This window comes from Empidonax traillii, unplaced genomic scaffold (assembly GCF_003031625.1).
Source record: "Empidonax traillii isolate 1590-97213 ecotype Southwest subspecies unplaced genomic scaffold, ASM303162v1 scaffold151:size923898, whole genome shotgun sequence".
Classification (NCBI taxonomy): domain Eukaryota; kingdom Metazoa; phylum Chordata; class Aves; order Passeriformes; family Tyrannidae; genus Empidonax; species Empidonax traillii.
Genome location: NW_020955344.1, coordinates 110,311 through 132,989, shown reverse-complemented (window position 1 = coordinate 132,989; position 22,679 = coordinate 110,311). Strand labels below are relative to the sequence as shown.

At 40.8% G+C, this 22,679-nt stretch overlaps 1 protein-coding gene across 1 annotated transcript in view; it reads right to left on the bottom strand.

Moving 5' to 3' along the window:
• GAS6 (growth arrest specific 6) overlaps positions 1-22,679 on the bottom strand; it is a 40,358-nt gene that overhangs the window by 7,002 nt on the left and 10,677 nt on the right. Inside the window, 11 exon segments of the mRNA XM_027884647.1 lie at positions 522-535; positions 1,233-1,265; positions 1,414-1,669; positions 7,034-7,223; positions 7,621-7,739; positions 8,715-8,836; positions 9,961-10,086; positions 12,134-12,253; positions 13,777-13,899; positions 18,224-18,286; positions 19,006-19,030. Of these exon segments, the coding sequence (XP_027740448.1) occupies positions 522-535; positions 1,233-1,265; positions 1,414-1,669; positions 7,034-7,223; positions 7,621-7,739; positions 8,715-8,836; positions 9,961-10,086; positions 12,134-12,253; positions 13,777-13,899; positions 18,224-18,286; positions 19,006-19,030 (1,191 nt within the window).

Here is a 22,679-nt window from a genome sequence, read left to right as displayed (position 1 = left end):
ATCTAGGAAGATAAAGCAGTATCTCACGCCTCAAGCTACCATTCAGTGAAGAAGAACTGGGTGCAGAGGAATACTGAGTGATCCTACAATACGAAATAGGAGGGATAATTTTCACGTGTTATGCAAACAAATCGGCAGCAATCTCAATCCTGCAACCCCAAGTGAGCGGTTAGTATTCCCCAGGAAACTCCCCTGAGATCAGCTTGTCTCCACAGAACAGAAGGACACTAGCTAGTGCAGGTGCTGATTTGGTTGTATTGTTTCTGTAACCTTCCCTATGATGCACATCATCAGAGCAGCTTATTTCTAAAGCTCTATCACCAAAGCTCTGTAACTCCCATAATTCTGCATTGTGAATGCTGGAGGCCAACTGGAAGTTAAAAACCCCAGTCCTTTGTGTCATTGCAAACAGCCTGCGTGACACACAAGACAGACCTTAGACCTGATCACGGTATGTTTTTAAGTTCTGCATTAAGGAGGGGTGTCTGAGCCACAAGACAGGCACACCACTCTGCACACACCTTGTGCCTTCCAGCTTCTAGTTAGGCTACCCTGTATGAAATGTCAGTATTAAAATGTGACACAGTATGTAAAGAGAAGGCTCCTTGCAAAGCCTCTAAATCAGCACCATTACTCCCAATTAACTGAAGGAGAGAGAGAATTAAGTGTCTCAGCCAGGATAAAAACCTGAGGAGTTTTTGGCTCTCAATCCTAGATTCAGGCCACACCCTGACTTTACTGTTTCAGACAAGCAGTGACCCTGAATAACTTCTTGTGAAGCACAGGAGCCTTCCTCAGCTGCTATACTCCCAGTCACAAGCCACAAGCTTGTCACCTCATTTACAAATAAAGAGATGCAAATTAGGGTTTCAAGGTGCCAACTCTGTGTGTGGCAGACATTCAAACTAGCCTGAGAAGCAGCTATTTCAGAAATGCAGCAATCATCTAATCTCACCCAAAGGAGTGCCTTAACTTTTATTCATATGCCCTATCTACTTGAATTAGGAGGAAATAAATTAAAAAAAGCAACTGTTTTTCCTCAGGTCTCGCTAAACTGAAACAGCAAACAGAAGCAGCAAAATTGTGACACAATATACGTGAAGCACAAACTTTGATCACAATATAAAAAGTGCCCCTGACATTGTTTCCAGACTTAGTAGGCACAGTGGCACCTTCACTAAGAGATGTGCTCACTGACTGCCCCCACCCCGGGCCACTCATGCTCTCCAAGCCCACAGGACCGCAGTGAATTTTGTCATGTGCTCCTGTTTTGCTGTGCCCTATCTCTACAGGTGGGATGCATCTCACCCAAACCTACCAATCAAAAAATCAAGAGTCTCACTTTTGCTACTAGCTTAGGCTCCTGCTATAGTTAACGGAGAGAAAGCTGCATCCAGAAGGTGACAATTCCACCTGTTTCAGGGCAGGTTGAACTGCTCTCAGGAAAGACAAAATCAAGCCCTTCCGTCATACAAAGCAGCATGAGGGATCATGCTATACTTACGGGTAGAATAAGGTCCTTTGTTTTGAAAGGAATACCTCCTACTGTCAAATTCAGCTGATACACTCCTTTGTCTAGAGTAAACAGATCCCCTGAGACGGCTATTTTCATAACTGCATCCCTGTTGACCTTTAAAATCAAATTTCTTTCGAGTTCTTCAACAGAGATCTGAAAAAATAAAATTCCAAATTGAGTAATTCAGTATGAAAAGAACTTAATATCTGCAGCCTCAGCTACAGGACAGACCCCACCAGTGAAATCCCCAAGACAGAGAAATCATTTCTGTCCCCAAGCCTCCTTGTCTGCCTTTTAAAATACATTCCGCCTTGATATGTAAATCTTTACTCTAGAAAGCAACCTGCAGCTACCCTAACAGTGAAGACAGTCCAGCTACTTTAAAACAGCTATAGAAAAACATGAGTGGAATGATTACATGACATATGTAGGTTGCTCTATGCAAAATGTAAATGCAATAACGAGTTATTAATGAGAAACTTCTTATTGCAACTGCATGTGAAAAGAAAATCTGGAAAGACAGACAAGATGGCTTTTGTTGGACCAGTGGAATATAATGCAGAAGGCCTTCCAGACACAGTTTTTGAATACTGACCCCTGCAAAAAGAACAGCAGATGATGTGATTTCTGAGAGGGTAATAAAAATGTGTAGTAGGTAATAGCTTTTCCCTCAAAAAAGCCTCTGCAAGTTTTCCCTCCGTGTCTCTAAAGAGCTACTTCTAAGAAAAATCTATTATCACTGAAACTTCAAAAAAATGTTATAATTTTCATTATGACCAGGCTGCACAAAGAGGCACAATAAAACAACCATTTCTGTAGAGGGAGAAAAGGAGGCAAAGCACAAAGATAATGCACCAGGCTGCTGAAGAGCAGCAGAGATTCTGCTGCCCAGGGACCTGGGTCCTGCTACCAATAGGCTGTAGCAGAAGACAACCCAATCTTCTAGCAGAGAGGGAGAAAGGAGTGCACCTCCACTATTTCATAACCTTCTTCCCACTGTATGACAGATACTCCACCTACTCACTCTTCATCCATACAGCTCTGTTTTCTGGGACACCCAGATGCTCCCCGTGAGCCACTGTATAGAACCAATTATCTATTTGTGAGGCTGTTTAGACTTGTTCTTCCCCCTCCCTGCTAGCAGGCCAGGTCCTGAGCATCCTTCTCTTTGCATTTTGCGTAGCTGTCCCAAAACTGCTCTTATCAGCCATGCTGAGTCTTGCTCTGTGGCTGTTACACAAAGGAGGACAGCGCCGAGCAGATTTACACCTGGACACTCCTTTTGGACCTCAGTCTTCAGAAATGAAGATTTAGTGAATTTGATAGTTGAAAAGATGACTCACAGACTTTTCTCTTCTGATCAACCTTTTTTCTTCTCTTGTGAATTCCAGCGGAGTCTGGTTTATACTGCTAGAACACTGTTTACACCTGGTGTGTTGCTCTGTGCCATATCTTACAGGATGTGAACATATTTGTCTGAAGCTTGCTTGTTTAAAGTGGCATCTACACCTCCTGACTGCATTCCATGGAGACACACAAGCCAGTCTCAAACAGGTTTTTTTGGGCACTGGGAGGCTGTAAAGTCCAATCAGTGGGAACATAAGCCCACAGGTCCTGGCAGCCACCCAACTGGATGAGCTACACAGGCTATCCAGCTAAAAACTCACTCGGACGCCTCTGCTCGGTGTCATGGTCACCACTGCCCTAATGCACCAGAGTATGGAGTGCCACAGGAACTGGCACAGACTGTGTCCCTGTTCTAGCACAGACTGGGCAGCCACAGAGCAAAAGGGAATGAGGAAAAACTGTCTGCAGTAGTGCCCATACTGTTCTTACTATGTGAAGAAATCCTGCTACTTGCAGGGCCACCAAAATTTAGGGCCTTCTAAAATTTTATTATATTATATAGCAAGTAATGACATAGAAATAATAATAATAAAAATTATTCAGAGTTCTTTGCTGCTTCTGATCATTAATACAAGTAAACCCAAATCAGTGAAAACTTCCATAGGAGGAGGGGTTAATCCCTGTCAAAAGTCTTAATAAATTCCAGTTTGGGAAATTACATTCTGCCTACTTCACAATGCCCTCTGGCTGTTTAAGCTCCTGTTCCTTAAATTCAGAGCATAATTGCTGGTGCACCACCATCACCTACAAACCAAAAGGGGAAGCATTTCAGTAGTTAGCATCCTGCTTCAATTCCCTCCTGTAGTCGCTGCCTGCCACAGCGTGCTCAGGGACATTCAGGCAGGCAGTTCTCAAAGAAAAGGGTTTCCATATGGTTAGCCATAAGGGCAGTCAGCTTTGTGTTTTGGATTCATGCCTGGGATAGCTCGTAGCCAGCCTGTCTGCTCTTTGCTGAAAAGTGAGTGGACAGCTCTGAAAAGGGACAGAGCTACAGCCAGACGCAGGGTTAAAGCCAAATAAGAATCTGCTTCCGATTGCTCAACCCTCAGTCCTGACATTTAACAGTGTAGTTAAGTTATTATTTTTGCTAACCATACTGTGTCTTCAGAGCGGTACTAAACTGAATATTGAAAGGAAGACAAAATGATGACTGTTTTTGGAAATGCAAAACAAACAGAAGGCGAGTGTGTCCTCTACTATCATCACTTCATACGTGCCACTTCATCCAGATGGATTACACAGAAATAACTACATTAGAAGTCTTTTCTGAGGCTTGCTTGTTTGTGTTCTCAATGCTGGTTCAATGCTCATTTAAAAATAGCTTAGTAGGGATCAACATCAGAGAAAATACCTAGGTAGAAATATTGGCCTGAAGTTTTGAAAATACCATCATATTTCCATAAAAGTAGGCAGCATTTGCTCAACTGGCCAGAAGTCATACACTGCTGGTGCTTTTTCATATGTTTTGCCTTTAAATATCCATTGTTTTTTCATCTGCTGAAAGTTGCATAGTAAAATTAGTATTTTCTTATAAGCCCTATAAAGTTCTCCCAAGTATCCAAACTCCTCTGTTTAAGGTCTAACCAAAACTAAGGGCTTGATTCTGTGCAAACTGAAGCCCAGACTAAAACTCCCAAATTGCATTTGAGTCTGGACTGTGACCTCTGAACATTTTTGGGGTTGAGCTTTGCAGAAGCTGAGGTCGAAAAGTACACATGAATCCATACTTAAAATGAAAAGTGTGGCTACATGTTTTATAAAAGGAGATGGACAAAAAGGTATAACCCCTCCTTGACAGGATTTCCTAAATTAAAAACCATACCAAGGAGAAAAGAGAGAGAGGATAAAATGGAGGAACATATGTTGTATCACTCAGCCATATAGATTAAATGGCATTTAGAAATGGGTGACACTGGATGTTAAGCAGAAGAAAACCAAGTACCTCTAAGGTGAAGGCAAGGAATAAGAAAATAGGGCAGAGAAAGGAGAAATCAACAGCACTCCAACAGTGCAAGCAGGGTCCCAAGACTCAGAGGCGAGTCAATCGTGAAGTCAAGAGACCTAAGGCTCCTTCCTCCTGCTGCTGTTCATCTGTGGGTGGATCCCTCTGCCTTTGACCATACCAAGCAATTTCACTTTGGGAGACAGTTGCCAGAACTGTGGCCATTGACCTGCTCCAGGCAAGCATTCCTGTGCCAGCAGTGCGTGGTGCTCTCTCCTCCAATCATGCCATGCTGCATCTCTGGCAGCTGCCTGGCCCTGCTCAACTCACATGCAGGGCAGAACTGCTGGCTGACCCCTTGGTCAGTGTGGGTCCTGTCCACCTGCACCACGTGGCACCCACAGCTAGGTCTGTACTGTCCCAAAGAGCCTTGGGGAGGGATTTCAAGGGGATTTATACAACCTCTCAGAAAATGTGCAATGTGTGTTGCTTTAGCAACTTAGCCAGGCAATTTCTTGGTTAGGATGATACCCTGGGATAAGAGCCCTGACACTGGTGGCTGGCAGGAGGCAAATAATTCTTGCCTAAATATGATGCTTACTTTTATCATACTGCCTTCTCTCCCTGAAGAAGGCAAATGCATTTCAACTGTGTCCCCTCGAACTAACTAATAATTACAAACATTGGATAGTTTGTAATTATTTCATGGTACTTAACAAGTATGTTATGCTGTGGTGTTAAATGGATTAGCTTGGTAACTGCTGATTTTTGTGACTCCCAAGTCAGCCAGTGGCATCCACTCTGCTTTTCACATCTTCCGTCACCATCCTCTCTTTGCAGAAAATTAGAACCGTCATATTTCAAATTAGCAGAACCATTAGAAATTTTACCATAAAATTCAGTAAGAGTTGGCTTGAGGCTATTCCTACATGTAAAGATACAGCATGTCATACATTTTATCTACAACTTCACTGAACCTCTACAGCTCTTCATTTGGAATCTAAAATTGTTTCACTGACAGTAATGGAACTGTTGGAAACATTACCAAATGTCAATAGTTGACAGTGACACCATGCAAGGTCTTCTTTATTTATGCATCAGAAACAAAATTTTTCACACCTTGCTTATTTCTTTCATGTATAATTCTTATATACTAAAAAATGTAAATCAGAAAATGATTCACAGTTACCAATATCTGCATTTGTCTCAAACGCGCGTTAGCTGAGAAATTCCCGCCCACTCCCCAAGAGGAACACACCAACTTAAAAGAACTAATTAAGCAAGAAAAAAGGAAAGGAGAGGAAAATTCAGAAGAGAGAGAGAGCATATATAAATTGCTCATCTACTGTAGATCACACTACAAGATGTTTTTCATGATCATGTCACAAACTGTAATGACCATAATGCTTCCAAAATCACCAGGCAATGTTCTGCAAGCGCATCAAGAAGAACATGAATCCTTACAATTCTTACAAACTCAAGAGATTGCTGGGATTATGTTGTTAGTAAACAGAGTATTTTAGGGGTTATAGTGATTGTGCTGGGTTGATCATTGGACGTGATGATCTCAAAAGTCTCTTTCAACCTTGATAATTCTATGATCCTGTAGCAGCCTCCAATATCTTTACAAGGGAAATGGTCTATTTTGTATGTAAACAAGCTTGAAGACTTTACAAAAAGGATACTGTAGCATAAGACATTTGTCAAGGCCTCAGATAGTCTGAGCCCTGTGACTAAACAAATGAGTGAATGAACAAAAGCAACCACACATCCCCCATACACCAAACGCACTTGGAAATTTCCTTAAAAGAACAGACAAAGTTCCTTCCCTCTTACTCCTTCCAACCCTCACCCAGATGGCATCTTCTCAACCTGACATAAAGTCAGCTTGGCACTGCTGTATTTCAAAGACACCGTTTGTGCAAACGGTTGCTCTGGTTGTGCAAATCAGTGATGCAGTCTCTATTAGAATGGATATAGAGTATAATTTGATTTGTTAAGAAGAACATCCCATTCTCACCTTAGAATGTATAACATACTTGTATGCACTGAATGGATAGATAGGTTGGAAAAGCATCTCAAGAATACACAAAGTCTGTCTGCACTTGGCAGAGCCCATCCTGAACAAGCCGTGAAGCAGCTGGACCTCAGCCGTGGCCTGGACTCACCGTTTGCCACATGCCATGGTTGATAAGTGGTCCAGTGCTCGTCACACGCCCTATGCCGTTGTATTTCAGCTGCAGCTCTAGCCGTCCTTTGCGCAATGCCAAGACTATCCATGTGCTGTCTTGATGGCCTCCAGCAAAGAAAAGGATACCTTCAGGATCAAAGGTTCTAAAGTCGAACTCAGCCACAAGTCTGACCACACAGGTGCCAAGAAATAAATTAGTTATGCAGAGTTCAAAAACCACAGAGTACTTTCCATACAGATAGCATCAATTTTAGCAGCTACAAAGCTCTGTTAAAACATACTAGCTTTTAATGCATTCCTGAAAGACTTAAGCTGTGAAGACAGGTTTTAAAATAGCATAAAGAATAAAGAATACAATACTATACTTCAGTAATTATCCTAACAGCTCTGTGGTCAAGGCTGCCTTTCTCAGTTACTGGTTTGGATAATGTTTTGCCTTACAAGACTCCATAATCCAAGCAAATAATGGTGAATGTAGGACTAATTGTAATTGTAACAACTTAACACCCCTGCATGCATCAAAGCCAATCAGAGCATTTGACTGTCATTCTAAATTGTCCTCACCTTGTCAGTTGTTTCCTTTTGAAGCGCAGCCTGATAACAGGAGTGCCACTGAACATCCTCCCCAGGTACAAGGATTTAACACTTCTTCCAACAGCAAAAGGCACACATGGTATGATGTTCTACAATCAAAACACATTTTTTGAGTGCTTATTCTCCTCAGAGAGCAGAAAGAGAATCAAAGAGTAGGTCTCCACTTCTTTTCTCATGTAGTTGCTATACATATAAAGACAGCACTCATTGAAATTCATATTGACTGGTGAAAGAAGATGAAGAAAATCATCTGGACAATAAAACCAGGGACTCAATATAATTATAAATATGTTCAGAGACTTGTTGGACATTTGTACTTCTTGCTGCCTTTTACAAATATGCCAACTGAAATGTTGAAACCATTGTATGCTGCTCTTTCTCAGAAATAGGATTTGTTTTTTTCACACTAAGAGGTGTTGTACAAACTTGAAATGAGGGCAGGTTATCATTAATTAATACAATATATACAGCAGGTTAGTGCACTGTAACGTTTATTCTCTCAAAATACATTTGTACAGAGAACATTTCCTCTTTCCTTTCCTCCCCCTACTATCTGCCCTGGAGGAATGTCTTCCTGTTCCATTATGAAATCAAGGTACAGCATGAGGTTTTTTACTGCACTGTGCCTGCAACAAAAGATGTGCTAAGAACTTGCTGTTGGTTGGTTACCACAGAGGCAGCCTGTGCCACTGAAGCCCATCCACCTCAAATGCCTGGAGGACAAAAGTGTCAAATGCAAGCGATGGTTCACAACTTACACCACAGGCCCTTAGACCTTTGCACCAACCTAGCGGATCTAACTCAGAAAAGCTTGTGCAGACAAGGTAACTCATAGTCAAACAGAGGGCTATCACTGGAACTGGGACAGGAGGAGCTGGAAAAGAGAGACTTTCAGGAGAAAATTTCTTTTCAGGAGAGCTACTGTCCCCAGCCCACGCAACTTTGCCAACACGATTCCCTCCTGCTGCTTGCTTGGCTCAAATGACTTTAGTCCAGAGCTTCATCTTAATTGCAATGTAAAGAAAAGGTCTGTTCTGCAGTTACAGCAATGAACACTGACGTACCTCACATGTATTCATATCCCGGGAAAGTTTCACTCCCCCTCTGCCATCACAATGACAGGTATAACTCCCTGGTGAGTTGACACAGGTCTGTTCACAGAGCTTTTCTTCACACTCATCTATATCTACATAAAACCAGCAAAGAAGAGAGGAGAAAACAGTGAGTTTGTTAAAACATGAATCACTGCGGGCAGAGAAGCGTTATTAGTGCTGTTTCATAGCACCTTTGCCTTAAGCATGTCCAAGTGCTCTGTGGCCAGTACGTACCCTATGCCACATCTTTACAGGAGAGAAGAGTTAGAATTAGCATCTGCACAAGCTATTTTCACAGACAGATTCCAGCTGCCCAAATCAGTGGGAAGGCTGGAAGCAGCTGGAGCAGAGCCCTGGGCTTTAACTTCTAGACAATACTTCCTCCCTTCAGGCCCCTTCTGCTACGCCTGTGCTGACTGGCTCCTGATTCTTCAGCTCAGGGACTGCAAATAAGAGCTGAGTTTCGCATTCTTTTCTTCCCCTTTTATTTTTTCCTTTGGCTTCTTTTTATCTACTTCACAAACAATTGCAGGAAAACAAATTCTGACAGTCCACAGGGATCTCTTCAGGCAGAGGTAAAGACTTAGAGCTCAGCAGGACCGGCTGGCATGTGATTTGAGTCAGTATATTAACTTAGACAAAAGACAGGGAACAGTGCTAGTTTTGGAATACTTTCAAAGCTTACTCCATTGAGAAAGCTTGCAGGCAGTGAAGCCAGCAGAACTGTGCATGGTTAAAACACATATTAAGCTCATAGTTCAGAGTAATACCACAAGACAGGTTCTAAAAAAACAACAGCTACTGCTGTGTTAACTTTTCTTGTCCTATGAAGGGAGACAGCAATATGCACAGATGCTTCTGAGCTTTCACCAGATCTTGCACTTGTCATGAATTCAAGAAATCTCAGTACTCTGGCTTGTACAGCTTGACTCAAGTCATCAAAGTTGACAGCAAACTCAGTGAACTCCAAGACAACTGTAAATTCTATGAACTCAAAGATCACTGCAAGCTCAATGAACTCAGAGGTGACTGAAATCTGCAAACTCACTCCCAACTAGAGAAAGGGAACAGAAGTCCAGTGTGTAAGCAAAATTAAAAAAAAAAAAGAAAAGAAAAAGAACAAATGCTTTTACTGAAGCCTGAAACTAAATGTCGGGGGGATTACAGCTTTAAATTATGTAGTAAATGCTAACATGATATTATTTCATGAGCTTACCCTGACAAGTTTTTTTCACGTCATCGTACTTGTAGCCTGGGTCACAGAGACATTCGTACGAGCTTATTAAATTTTTACAGTGAGCTTCTCCACAGATGTCTGCTGATGCTGCACATTCATCTATGTCTGCAAAACAAGTAATTGAACAACATGAGAGGAGTATAACCACTATTCATATACTGGAGTAGGCTTAGAGTCAAGAAATTATTTTGGAAACTGAAAAAACAGTATCTTTAAGAATCTACCTTTAGGGGTAGCTAGCTATAAGAAGTGACTTCAGGTTTTCAAAACCAGTTGGACTTTCTTTCTTAAAGCCATTAGCCACTACTGGAAAAAAACAAACAAAGTAAGCCAGAAGAAAAACTGTAAAACAAAACTCCCAGAAAACCAAAAAGCCACAATCCCTTCACTCAGGGGGGCTGAAACTGCAGGTTAAAAAAAGCAACAGGTAAGAACTGAGTAACAGCAGCATGAAGGTTACCAAAACACTGAAGGGAGATGCAGTCTGTGGCACATCACACATTTCTGTTCTCTGTCCTCAGACAGGCAAACAATAATTTTTCACACATTTAGTAAAATTAAGATCTACATCTGCTGATCTGTAGTGGCAAAGGAGAATAGAAGCTCCCCATTTTGTCAGAGAGAACAAGTCATGTCTGAGAGATGTTCTGGGGTTTCACCATGAAGGCACGCAATGAACTGGAGGTCCATAAAAACACAAAAGTGTTTTCCTAACATGTTAACTAATACCCAGCAAAATCTTGGTGTTGACAAAACATTTGCAGTATACTCAGAGTTTAATATTTATGTTTGCTTTCTACTATGTGTTAAAACTACAACTACACATTACACTTGTTGATTTTCCCATGTATGAGTGAACTGGCTGAGGGTCTATCTAGCACCCCATGTAGCCTAGTCTACAAATTAAGATAAAAGGAAACTTTTGTGTGTGCACACATGATGACAGGAATAAACATGAAAGAAAGCCAAAATGCAATGATAAATCTGAACTAGCAATAACCACACCTGACAGCAACCTCAGCAACTGCAGGGTCACACGCTGAAGCTAAGGAATGCTTTTTTAGTACTGCTGGCAGTGCCCTCAGTGACAGTACCAGGGTATGAAACAAATATACATATACATAATATACATATACATAAATATACATAAATATGAAAACAAATGTTTATGTAAGCACCCTCACCATTCATCTGTCCCTGTCAACTGGCACAAGAGGACAATTCAAAAGTGAAGTTGGCTCTTCTAAGTGGCTTCTAAGGGATACTTATGTAACCTATACAATCACCTTTACAGTGGAAGTGACATGGAAATAAATTCTTGCTCTTTGTCTTTTTGCTGGTAGCATTAATACGTTGTTCAGATCAGGTATGCAAGTTGTTTAGAAATATGTTGTCACATCCATCTCTAAGAGGTATATACACAGACTTACCATTTTTTATGAGATACACATAACTTTAATAATCACTGTAATCATTAATGAGTCTTTGTCTCAGCATGCAGTTTTCTTAACACTTCTGAAATCTCAGTTGCTTAAGTTTTGGTTATGTAAATTCATTCTAAAGTTTCAATCAGATATTTCAGATCCTCACTTTCTGTTCTCAGCTGCTATATCTGCCAACTTTCACTAGGGCCTTTCTACATGTATTAATATTCAGTTGCAGTGAATTTAGCCATCTGTATCTGTCTGAATTCATTAGCTGCTGCACATACCCAAATTTAGAAAAATAAAATAAGAAACACACACAAGAGAAACAAATGGCTCATATACTACAGCACCGTGAGACTGGAAAGAATCATAACAATGCATTTGGCCAGCACTTCCTCCTCTCGGTGTCAGGATATGAGGACTGATCGGCTAAACCAATTTAGCACAATCCAAGCCACAGATCCTCCGTGAATCACGCCTGTGTTACGATACTGACAGCATCATGGTTCAAATGCTGACAAGCCCAGGCGTGTAGGCTGGCTGGAGCATCCAGCACAATGGAGTGGAGTACACTCCAGTGGAGTACAGCCAACAGGAGCTACCAGCAAGTTTCTGGTGGGCTAGGGAGCAGACCAGGACTGCTCAGGGCAACCCAGCTCTCCAAAATGCAGGCATAAGTCACTAAGCATCCCCTGAAGCAAACCGAGAGTCCCAGCAAAGCTTACCTTCACATGTTTTGCTGTCTTTAAGAGTGTAACCACTGTTGCATGAGCAACGGTAGCTGCCTAGCTTGTTGAGACAGACCTGGCTACAGCCGCCGTTCTGCGTTCTGCATTCGTCAATATCTACATCAAAATAAAGTGTTACAGTCAGCTTTTCGCCTCTGTGAATAATCTGGAGGGTGAGAGTGGAATAGGCATTGGGAAGGAGAAAGACCCAAGGAGAAACAGTATTACAACTGCAACACAATGATTACAAAAAGCACAAAGATTTCATTCATATACTTCAAGCACATTAGCTCGTTTGTTTAATTAAAAAAAAAAAAAAAAAAAAAAAAAGAAAAAAGGCACTGTAACTATCTCCTTCACAGCTCTGAGAATGCATAAGAGTATCTTTAGTCACTGTGGAGGTGAAGAAGTTCATTTGCAGAAGCAAACTAATTATAATGCATTTTATATTATAACTAACTTTTAAAATCATACTATGTCCAGTAAGATCAGGACGAAATCTTTAAATAAAAGAAGAACACTATATTCTTACTATTACAGAACTCATGAGAACACCGAAAGTTTTAAGTTCACAGCTACTGAGCACTGTGTGCCCCACTGAAGTTGGCAGAAAAAGCCAATAAAATCCCAGAGCCTTGATTTCACCCTTGACCTGCCCTACCTGCTCATTATGTCCTGCTTATCTATGGGACTCTAGAGTTAGCTGATGAGGAGACCATCACATGTCACTGAATTTTATAGGAAAATAAGGGAATGTATTTCAGACTGATCATTGTCTGAGCTCTCAAAGCTGACTGAATTACTGATTGGTCTGCTTTCTGAATTGCCTAAATATCCTCCTTGTGAGCGACCCTACAATCTCACCACAATATTTACATGAGAAGGAAAGGTTTTGTATCTCTTGCTATCTTGGTTGCCACAATTCTGGACTGGCTGAATGTGACTTCCGACCATTCCTTACCTGTAAGGAAACCTTGCAGGCAGAAGGGCAAAATAAAAGAAACCAGAAAACAGGAGGGGGGAAGATAACTTGTAGAGAAAGCCCTGTGGGTACCTGGCACTCCTTGCACAAATAGGTTGCCTGAATATTCTCTTTGCAGGTGATGGAAATATACCCTGGGATATGCAGGATTAAGTAGACGTGGAATAAGGTCCTACTAGCACGGAGGCTTTAACAGACTAATTTTATCAGTTTGTGTATCATCAGGCTCAGACTCCAACTTCCCAACTGAAAGTCATTGTTCCCACAGCAGGGATGCTAGAGGGCAGGTGGGCCAGATTCTCTGGCTCTGCAGTCTGTGATCTGTTACACCAGGGTTCACAGCAGCACCTGCTGCAGTTCTGCTTGAAAAGCCACTACAACTCTGTTTCTGCTGCCCCTTTCAGAAGGGTGGGACAGAAAGTCAGAGCATAACTTCTTAGATTACCTTGCCAAGATCAAGCTGAGCTCCATTAAAGTAAAAATATTGATGTGAAAAAATTACCTGATTCAAAGAAGGGTAAAAACACGAGCTCTGTGTAATCCAGGTTCAGTTCTGTGACTTTTAAATTGTGCAGTACAGTATCTATGACCATTTGAGAATGCAGCAAAACCCAGAACATCTTTGTTACAAGTATAAAAGACAATGAAACCAAATTACCTTTTTCACATGTTTTTCCCTGCCAGCCACGCTTGCATTCACAATAGAAGTCCCCCTTGAGATCCTCACATTTGACGGTCCCCTCTTTGTAACAAGGATCAGGAGAACACTGGTTTGGCAAATCTGATTTACATAAGGAATAAAAAAGCCAAAACAAAACAGAACAATGCATTGAAGTGACTGACAAGGAGGTATTTCACTCTCATTGGAAGATGGGATGCTTAAACAGTAATGGAGAATCAATCAGAAATACTCACACCTGGCAAAACTGGAAGCTAATTCTTAGTGCTCACACGCCAAACAAGCTGTGCCAGGACTTTTGCAGAGCACATGCAGTGGAATTAATTTCCTTGCAAAAGAGGGTGAGCTACCATTCCCCTTATCTGAAGGGCACATCCTGAAAGAAACAACTCAAAGTAGCTCATTTTTCAGAAAGTTAATTCTACTCTCCCTAGTTTTGGAGAAAACAAAAAGCAGTATCAATGCAATACTCAGGAAAGCATGGGTACTCTTTTCAAGTACTTTTGGTAGTTCAACTGATGATCTTACCAGAGCTGATAGATTTGCAGGTAGCAAATGTTTATATCTGAATTTTTTGTCAGAGCTTTTCTATTATGTAGAATGAGAATAAAAAAGGAATACCTGTGAGTTAACAGCAAAGGAATAGAAAACCACTGATGCAGTTTACAGAGAGCACAATGATCCTATGGGGGTTTTTAAGCAAAGTTCCAATACCTGGCAATGAGTTTTCCCATTAGAAAGCAGAAAGAGAGTAGTCACCACTCTTTGGGGAGAATTGGAGGAAAAAATCTCAAACTATTATCTAAGTACTCAGCAAATGGAAATTACCTGTCTAAATTCACCTGCCCACCTATCAGGCATTGGAATGGCCTGCCCAGAGAGGTGGTGGATTCACTGTCCCTGGAGATTTTTAAGATGAGGCTGGATGTGGCACTGAGTGCCATGATCTGGTAATCACAGTGGGGTTGGATCAAGGGTTGGACTTGATGATCTCAGAGGTCTCTTCCAACCCAGTTAATTCTATGATTCTATGATTCTAAAACACACTGGGACAGTGCTTCACAGAGGTAACTAAAGGAAGGATGAAAGAATATCCTTGTTCCCATGAAAAAAATGAGTTGTAGCTATCACTTAATTACCATCAGTGCTGCCATTGAGAAGACAGACATTTATCCTGAGCCTCAGTAAGGTGTTCCCTGTGGGCAAGGGAGGACAAAGCCAGAGGACTGATAGGGAAAGGAGTCTGACTTGGTCAAAGAAATGCCCACTTTCAGTACTTCACCTTGATGCTCAGAAGCTAGTGCCTGGGAAAACTAGACTGGAAAAGCATGGGTACACAATCCCAAAAGCCTCACAGAAATAACCATCCTCTCACTATAAACAAGGCCTAATTATCTTTATTCCTCTCCACTCCTGATGTGCAGAGTCGGGGCAAAGCCCCAGCCAAAGCAGAGGTCATGCCATACAAAAGAAAACACAGCTACGTGGGCTGTCTTAACATCCACCTGCCAGAACCCTCCTGGTGAATCACTGCCCAGCTGACACACAGGTGGAGGAGTTGGGGAGGGAAAAGCCATGTTTAGGCAGCAATGAGCTATGACAGAGTAGGTCTGACCAGGATGTTTCTTTTCCTAGACAGACCAGAATGTGTGTACAGTAAACAGAATGGTTTAGGTACAGTAAGCCAAGTCTTTTTTTTTTTTTGGAGCTGCACAAACCAAGCTTCCCAGACATGGAAGTGTTTTCAAAGTCTCTTGATAAACCAGACAAGTCAACAGGGCTATGCATGACTTATCTGGTGTATCCACAAGTTTCTGATTCTTTCCCTCAAACTGGAATCTGATGTGCCTTGCAGAGCCAGATGGTAGTAACACTGCTCAGCAGAATACTAAGCTGTTGCACCCTATGGTAAATGGCAGAAGCAACCAAGGATGTTTCTATCACATCAACACAGTGCTGATAATTTGCTCCCTCTTATCATGAGAGGTTGAGAACACAAGACACAGTCTTACACTCCTCTGGTAGCTTCATAGCTGTATAATTCCGCCAACTTCATAAAAGGTGCTCCTGATTTAAGCAATTGCAAAAGAAAATGGAGCTTTTGTTTCCATTCATTTACACAACAGATTTAGTAAAGCTGTTCAAAGTAATGACGAGCATGACCTTTTTGTGTGCTTTGAGCTGTGTCTGATAGCACATAGGTAGCTCATAAGTGCAGACAGAGAATAGAACTACTAGTTCCACTTTTGAAGTCTTGTATGGAAACAAGCCTTTACTTATGTCTGCTTACTGCCATTTCCAATTCATCACTCCATGCTATGAACTTATTTTTTGATATTCACAAAATGGTGCATAGTAATACTTCATAAGGAAATGTTAGGTTGCGAAGATTATGACAGTCACTATTGAAAAGCAGGCATGTGTGATATAACAAAAATCTCATTCTGTTTTTTAAGGCCACATGAAACCTCATTTCCAAAAAATCCTGTACAATTTTCCAAAGTCTTGCAGACCCAAATCCTTAATTCCTAGCTGACCTGCGGGATCTTTTTTAGAAAAAGACCCAGATCTGCAGACCAGAGTACAGGTATCTGTGTGTAAAGTAAACATCTATCTGCAAAGCAATTGTAAATACTCACTGCAGTAACTGGAGACAGTAAATAAACAGTCCATACATGGATTCAGGTCTCCCCAGCGCTGACACAATTTGGTTGGTGGAATCCCTCTAGAACCAGAGGAGATTAACTCTCCGCTGACTATGAAGGGAATACTGCTCATGTAGGCACCTGTGCTGGAAACACCTGCATCTAACTCTGAATCCAGAGCTGAAACCTTATCTGAAGAGCTTATGAAATAGGAATCCTCACATAGTTCAAATTTCTACCTTATTCCTAGTATAAACTAGTGTAGATCACCCTCCAGCCCTTAGGCTGTGCGACATCTTTGTGCACCAGGTTAAAAGAGCCTTCCACTAGAAGAGCTTTGTTTTGAGGGGAGAAGGCTGTTAAGGAACAAAATTAAAAAGCATCTTGCAGGCACAAACCCATAGAGCTACACAGTCTTTTGGCAACATCTGTGAAAAATTAAGAGGCACACTGGAACTGGCTAAGCACAAAGCCTGTCATTCTTCCAAGTGCATTTCAGGCTCCTTTCTGTTACTTCTCCTGTGAATCAACAATGGCTAGCCAAAACTCAGCCATTTAAAAATCTTTTAATATTTTAATGGGGGAAAATATTATCGTTTTCTTTCCAAACCACTGCTTATGCAATGGGCAGAGAGCCCTAAAAACAATTATTCAGCTTTTATTTTTTCAGATTTTTTCATTGCCAACTTTTAGACTTGCATTCCCAAAACACTGTTTAGATGTTTGGAACAAACGCTCCCAGTTGATACAACCATTTTCATCAAAAACTTCTGCCTCTGCCATGCTACACACACAGGTAAAAGTAAGCATTCAGCTTCATATCCCACTTTGAACTAGCTGGCACACTGCAGCTCACACAGATACCACAGGTCCAAGAATTCCCAGTTCAGAGGACTCTTAACATCCATAAGTGATACTGCTAACATCCATAAGTGATATGAGGGCAATTCTTCACATACCACTTACCAACCTTGGAATTCACTCTTATAAAAGGTTGCTGCAATGCAGTTCATAAACGTGAAAGGTTGACTAAATCCCAATCCTGCTTTGGTAGTACTGGTATGAACACACGACTAATCAAACTCGATCACAGTAAAAGACTGAAACACGGGAGTAACAAGAAAATAAACATAAATACATACATACACGTGATCTTTCTCCCCATTTGTGCTGCTCCCAAGGCATATTTAGAATACTTATGCAGTCTTTCACCTTTAGCACTGCTAAGCCTCAAGAGGCAACTAGAAATGTATTAGAAGAGTTCCCTTCACCCTCTACAAAGTTATCAGTTTGACTTTCAAATTGATTTGAGTTTTTAAAGGTTGCAATATTTAAAGCACAGTCACATGATACACGAAACTGACCTCCTTAATGTAAGGAAGGCTATCAGGAGCCTGTTTGCCTTTAAGCTTTTCCTAATGTTCCTTAATTGAGTGAGCCAAAGCCAGCATTCAAGAGAATAGAAAATGAAAGGCCAAGCATAGTGTACAACCTTACGTACATCCTATTTCTTGTCCCTCTTCCCTCTCAGTTTATTCAGACCTTGGGAAACTGGTGGGAAAGAAACTTGCATCATAAAATACCAAAGCACTAAAGCATGACAGCAAGATGGCTTTAGGTTATAAATGGAAAAGATTTTCTGGTGATATGGAGTCTCAAGCCTAGAGAATAGGAAGACCAGTATGAAATGCTATCAAAAATGGAGATGGCTGAGCTAGTCCCAGACCTTCAGACAGAATGAGAGAACATTTAACTAAAATTTACAAACCAAAAATGCTTACTATGAACGCATGTAAGGAAATCTGGACTTCTTGTATACGGCGATCCATATTTCTGAATACAAGCTGAAGAACAGAAAATGAAATCATTATTTTTATAATGATGACAGGACAGAGCTTCAAAGCATGTAAAATGATACCTGGACTACAAGAATTTGGAAGGTGGATACAAAATCGATGCAATATTATAAACTCCCAGATGCCTTAGAGTTCTTAAGTTCATTAATTTTTTTTAGCTTTGATGTACAGCTGTTATAAAACATTTGAAGAGGATGATAATTTAGCCAGATGCTACTACAATTCTAAAACTATGATAGCAGCTACTCAAATTTGACCAACTAAATCTCTTAAAATACCTAAAAAGTACAAAGATTCTTTTCACACCATGACTATGATACAGTCAATAAAATAAGTCAGTGGTTCAATAAGTAAAGGCACTTTTCTTTGGATACAGAGATTAGTTAATAACTAAGTTAATTAAAAAGGGAAAAAGGTAGAAAACTACAAATTACTTAACAACACTGCAAGCCACAGATACATACACAATATCAAGATTTTAACATGCAGAAAACATATAGAATATCTCTATATGCAAATGTACACGTAAATAAAAAAACACACCTCAAAGTACTATAAGGAACATACACTCTAAAGTTAGCAATGCATGTTTATTGCAATAAGATTTCCATCACGTTTCTTAGCAGAGACTTCAGCTGTGACAAGCTCCAGTGTTAGGCATCACATACCATCACTGCCACAAAGTAAAAGTAAAAGCTGCAACTCACCCAAGTATTTCGGGTAAAAATATTCCTGTAGAAAGGGGAAAAAAAAGGCAAAGATTTATTGAATAACATTTGCTTCTATTGTCATACTATTTAAGAGTTGCTGTCAGTTTGGTGGTCTTGCATGGCAGTAGTTTAACAAGTTCCAAACACCAACATCTTAATCTCTTTTTATCCAGAACCAGAAGCAGCACAGTATCATACATATATTTTGTCATTTGAAAAGGAAAGAAACATCAGCTCCAGTCTCAAGGTATTTTTTGATGGAGGCTGACCTTGTCAGTGGCAGTGACTGAGCATCAAGCCACTTACCCACCAAGAGGTAAAGGTGCTAATGATGACATGAGATACGGGCGAAACCTTAGAGGGAAAGTACAGGATTATTTAGTCACCCAGTTTGTCCTCCAAGGCACTCTGCTGATGCAGAACATGGCCAGCACACTAACACCACAACCACCAAATGAAAGGGTACCATTTGCTCTTACAACAAGCACCCTACAACTCCAACACAACCCACTGCCGTACCATGCCATCGTGGACATGGTCTGCTCAAAGAAGTGACAATTTACAAGTGAGGGGAAAACTGACATTTAAAGCCAGACTGCACAGGGCATTCCCACTGCTTTCGTGGTACATGGTCATGTGTTACTGTTCCCTGCTTTGCATCAACAATATGCAGCCATACAGAGAGAGCAGCAGTTTGCTGATGTGATGTGGATCTACCCTTGCACGTCAGAAAACTATTCAGCCTGGTGAGGCCTTGCCAGCCACAATTTTTTGCACCAACACAGAGAAATGGCAGGAAAATACAATTGTGCTGCGTGGAAGGATGGGAAAGTGGCTGAAGTTGATCACTGTATCACATTTTTTTAAAAACTACAAAAATTTATGGCTAGGAAAATACATTTCTTTCCACCTTTATATTGGTTTTCATAATGTATAAGTCACCAGTTCAAGCGCTGTTAAAATTGTGACTGGGGCATGCAATGAGGAAAAAACTGATGGACTGTACTGGTGCTTAATTTTTTTTATTAAAATAGACCACTTCTCAGCTAATTATGAAAGCATATGAATAGTATCATTCATACACCATGAGCAATTTTCATATAGCACTATTTTCGGTGAGATCAGGACAGTAAATACCCTGCATTCTGCAAAATTAAATTGGTCTATACAGTGTGCAAGATAAGAAACTATTTCATCTTCTCCTCTTATTACAGATGTTTGGATAAGCTCATGCATCCTTAAAGGCATGTATGAACAACAGAGACAGGCACATGCCATGATTCAGTTTGACCTGCACTGTCCAGTGTAATCAATTGAATTGCTGTCATTCACCAAAAAAATCAGTAGTTTCTGGCAAATATGCTCCACTAACTGAAATGCACCATGTAAATATTCAGCCTAAATTACGAGAGCATCAACAAAGAAGCAGAAGCAGCAGCTTATACTTTATCTTCATATTCAATTCTGACATGAGGGTAATGGGCTTGGCATCTTTTGGGGTTGAGCTTTGAACTGTCTCTTTGGGTTAACACAGTGGTGAGCTCAGAACTCACTACAGTCCCTGTTTCCTATTTTTTTTGTTTGTTTTAAGGATTAATTTTGGAAAAGATAAGTCAAAAAATGCAGTCAAAATAAGAATAAATCCAAGTAGTATAAGTATTCAGATGAGTGCCCAGTTGTGCTATTAACCACAAGCTGAACTTCAGCCAGCACTTGAGGAGAAAAAGATAGTGGTATGTAATAAAATATTCAAAACATTTCTTTCATTATTTCTCCTTTTTCAGTATACTTCACAAGAATGTGCAGATGTGTATAACAACCAACAGGATAATCCAGACGTTGGCAGGAACAACTGTTTGGGCACTCACAGAACAATAAATAAGAGCTTTCATATTCATGGCTATCAGCCTAATTGCTCCAAGTCAGTGGTGGCAAAGGCATAAAACTTCATTTTCTCCTTGACCTCTCATGAATGAGTTGAGTGCTAGAAAAGTAGTACAGAGTTTACTTTTGTACAAATAACCAAATGCAAACTGACTGTATATTGATTCAATGCCAGTTGAACAGCAGACAAGTGAAATTCCAAGGCACGGTACCACGACAAGCTTCATTTCACAAGGTACATAATGAAGGTAAGTGATTTAAACAGGGGGTTGTTAACAGAAATTTAACCCTTCTTTCTCTATCTTCCTCATTTACTTACACAAAAGCACTTGCTGATCAGTAGTACTTCTCCAGGTTTACAGGACCTGCTGATACTAGCATTCTAAAATAAAGCAATGTGATGACAGGTTCTAACATTTCTCATTCTTGTACGATTAACTTTTCATATTTCTCCATAATCAATTTTTCTTACAAAAGGCTTCTGGAAATACAATGACAACCTATTTCCATTCAGCCAAAAGATTTATCAAGAATGAAGGACAAATGATCTCACACATTGAGAAAAGGAACTTGCTTAAACTGAAAGTAACAGTCCCTTTTCAAATAATATCAAGAAGTTTTCTTAGCTAAAAATTCAAGCTGTGCCTAACTCCACAATGCCTTTTCAGTCTGCTGTACTAAGCCTTAATGACTCCCAGATGTCAGGGAAGATAAAGATCCTATGCAGGGTCAAGTCCCTGTTAAAAGTGTGAGACTTATCTTCTCCCCACCAGAAGTGTTCAACTGTATTTTCACGATCCAACAAAAATGCCAAGAGAAATGCTTTGAGACTTGCTAAGAAAGAGTTGGCAAACATTCTCTGTTACTATTTTGCTGATTTCTCAGCTATCCACCTTCAATTTAAGGCGTACCAAATATATCACCATCCAGAAAGCACATACAATTCACAGGATCAAAACACAAGAAGTTATTTAACTGTTACGGCTGGGTTGGCAAAAATCATGACAGAATTATGTGTTAAATTTTCAGCTTGGCCTCTGGTATAAAAAGTCAACGTTTAAATGTTGTCAGCCCTTCCCCTTTGGATTTGTTTTCCTAATTATAGCTGAAAATAAAAGCAGGAGAAATTGACTTTTAAAATAAAAAGCTATAAACAAATACATGTTGGACATAAACATCCTGTGGACAGGGCACTGTCCAGACACGGGCCTCACCAAGCTCTCAAACCCATCTGTCCAGTAGTTATGTGCCACTGCAGGCAAGAGGTAGACAATACCTTGCAGAGGTGACCAACAGTCACGAATGCAGTTTCAACAACTCCAACCTCTGGGACTGCTCCTACCAAGAAAACCTTAACATACTTGCACCCCTCTTCCTTGTGACCCCATACACCCTCTGTCTGACCGGTTCCCATGTGTCAAACAGTAGGGCTGGGATGCCAGAAGCTACAATAGTCAAGGGCCTGGCAGCAGGACATCAGCAGCCTGTGGTGTCCCAGAAACATCAACAGTCCTTTTGTAAACTACATCTTTTATCTGCTGTAACTACAGCTCAAACATAGTATGAGCTACACACCAGAGCTGTCACCCAACCATGAGTTCCACGTCATGTGCCATCCAAAGCACATCATGAGCTCAGCAGAGATATCAGGCAAAGAGGGAGAAATAGGAGAGACTGTGAAGTGCCTGACATCTGCAAGTCTCCACCCTTTCAGTGAGATGGAAAGCACAGCATGAGGCCAGTCTCTCCAGGCAGATCCTGGCTTGCTTATTTCAAGTCAGTTCAAG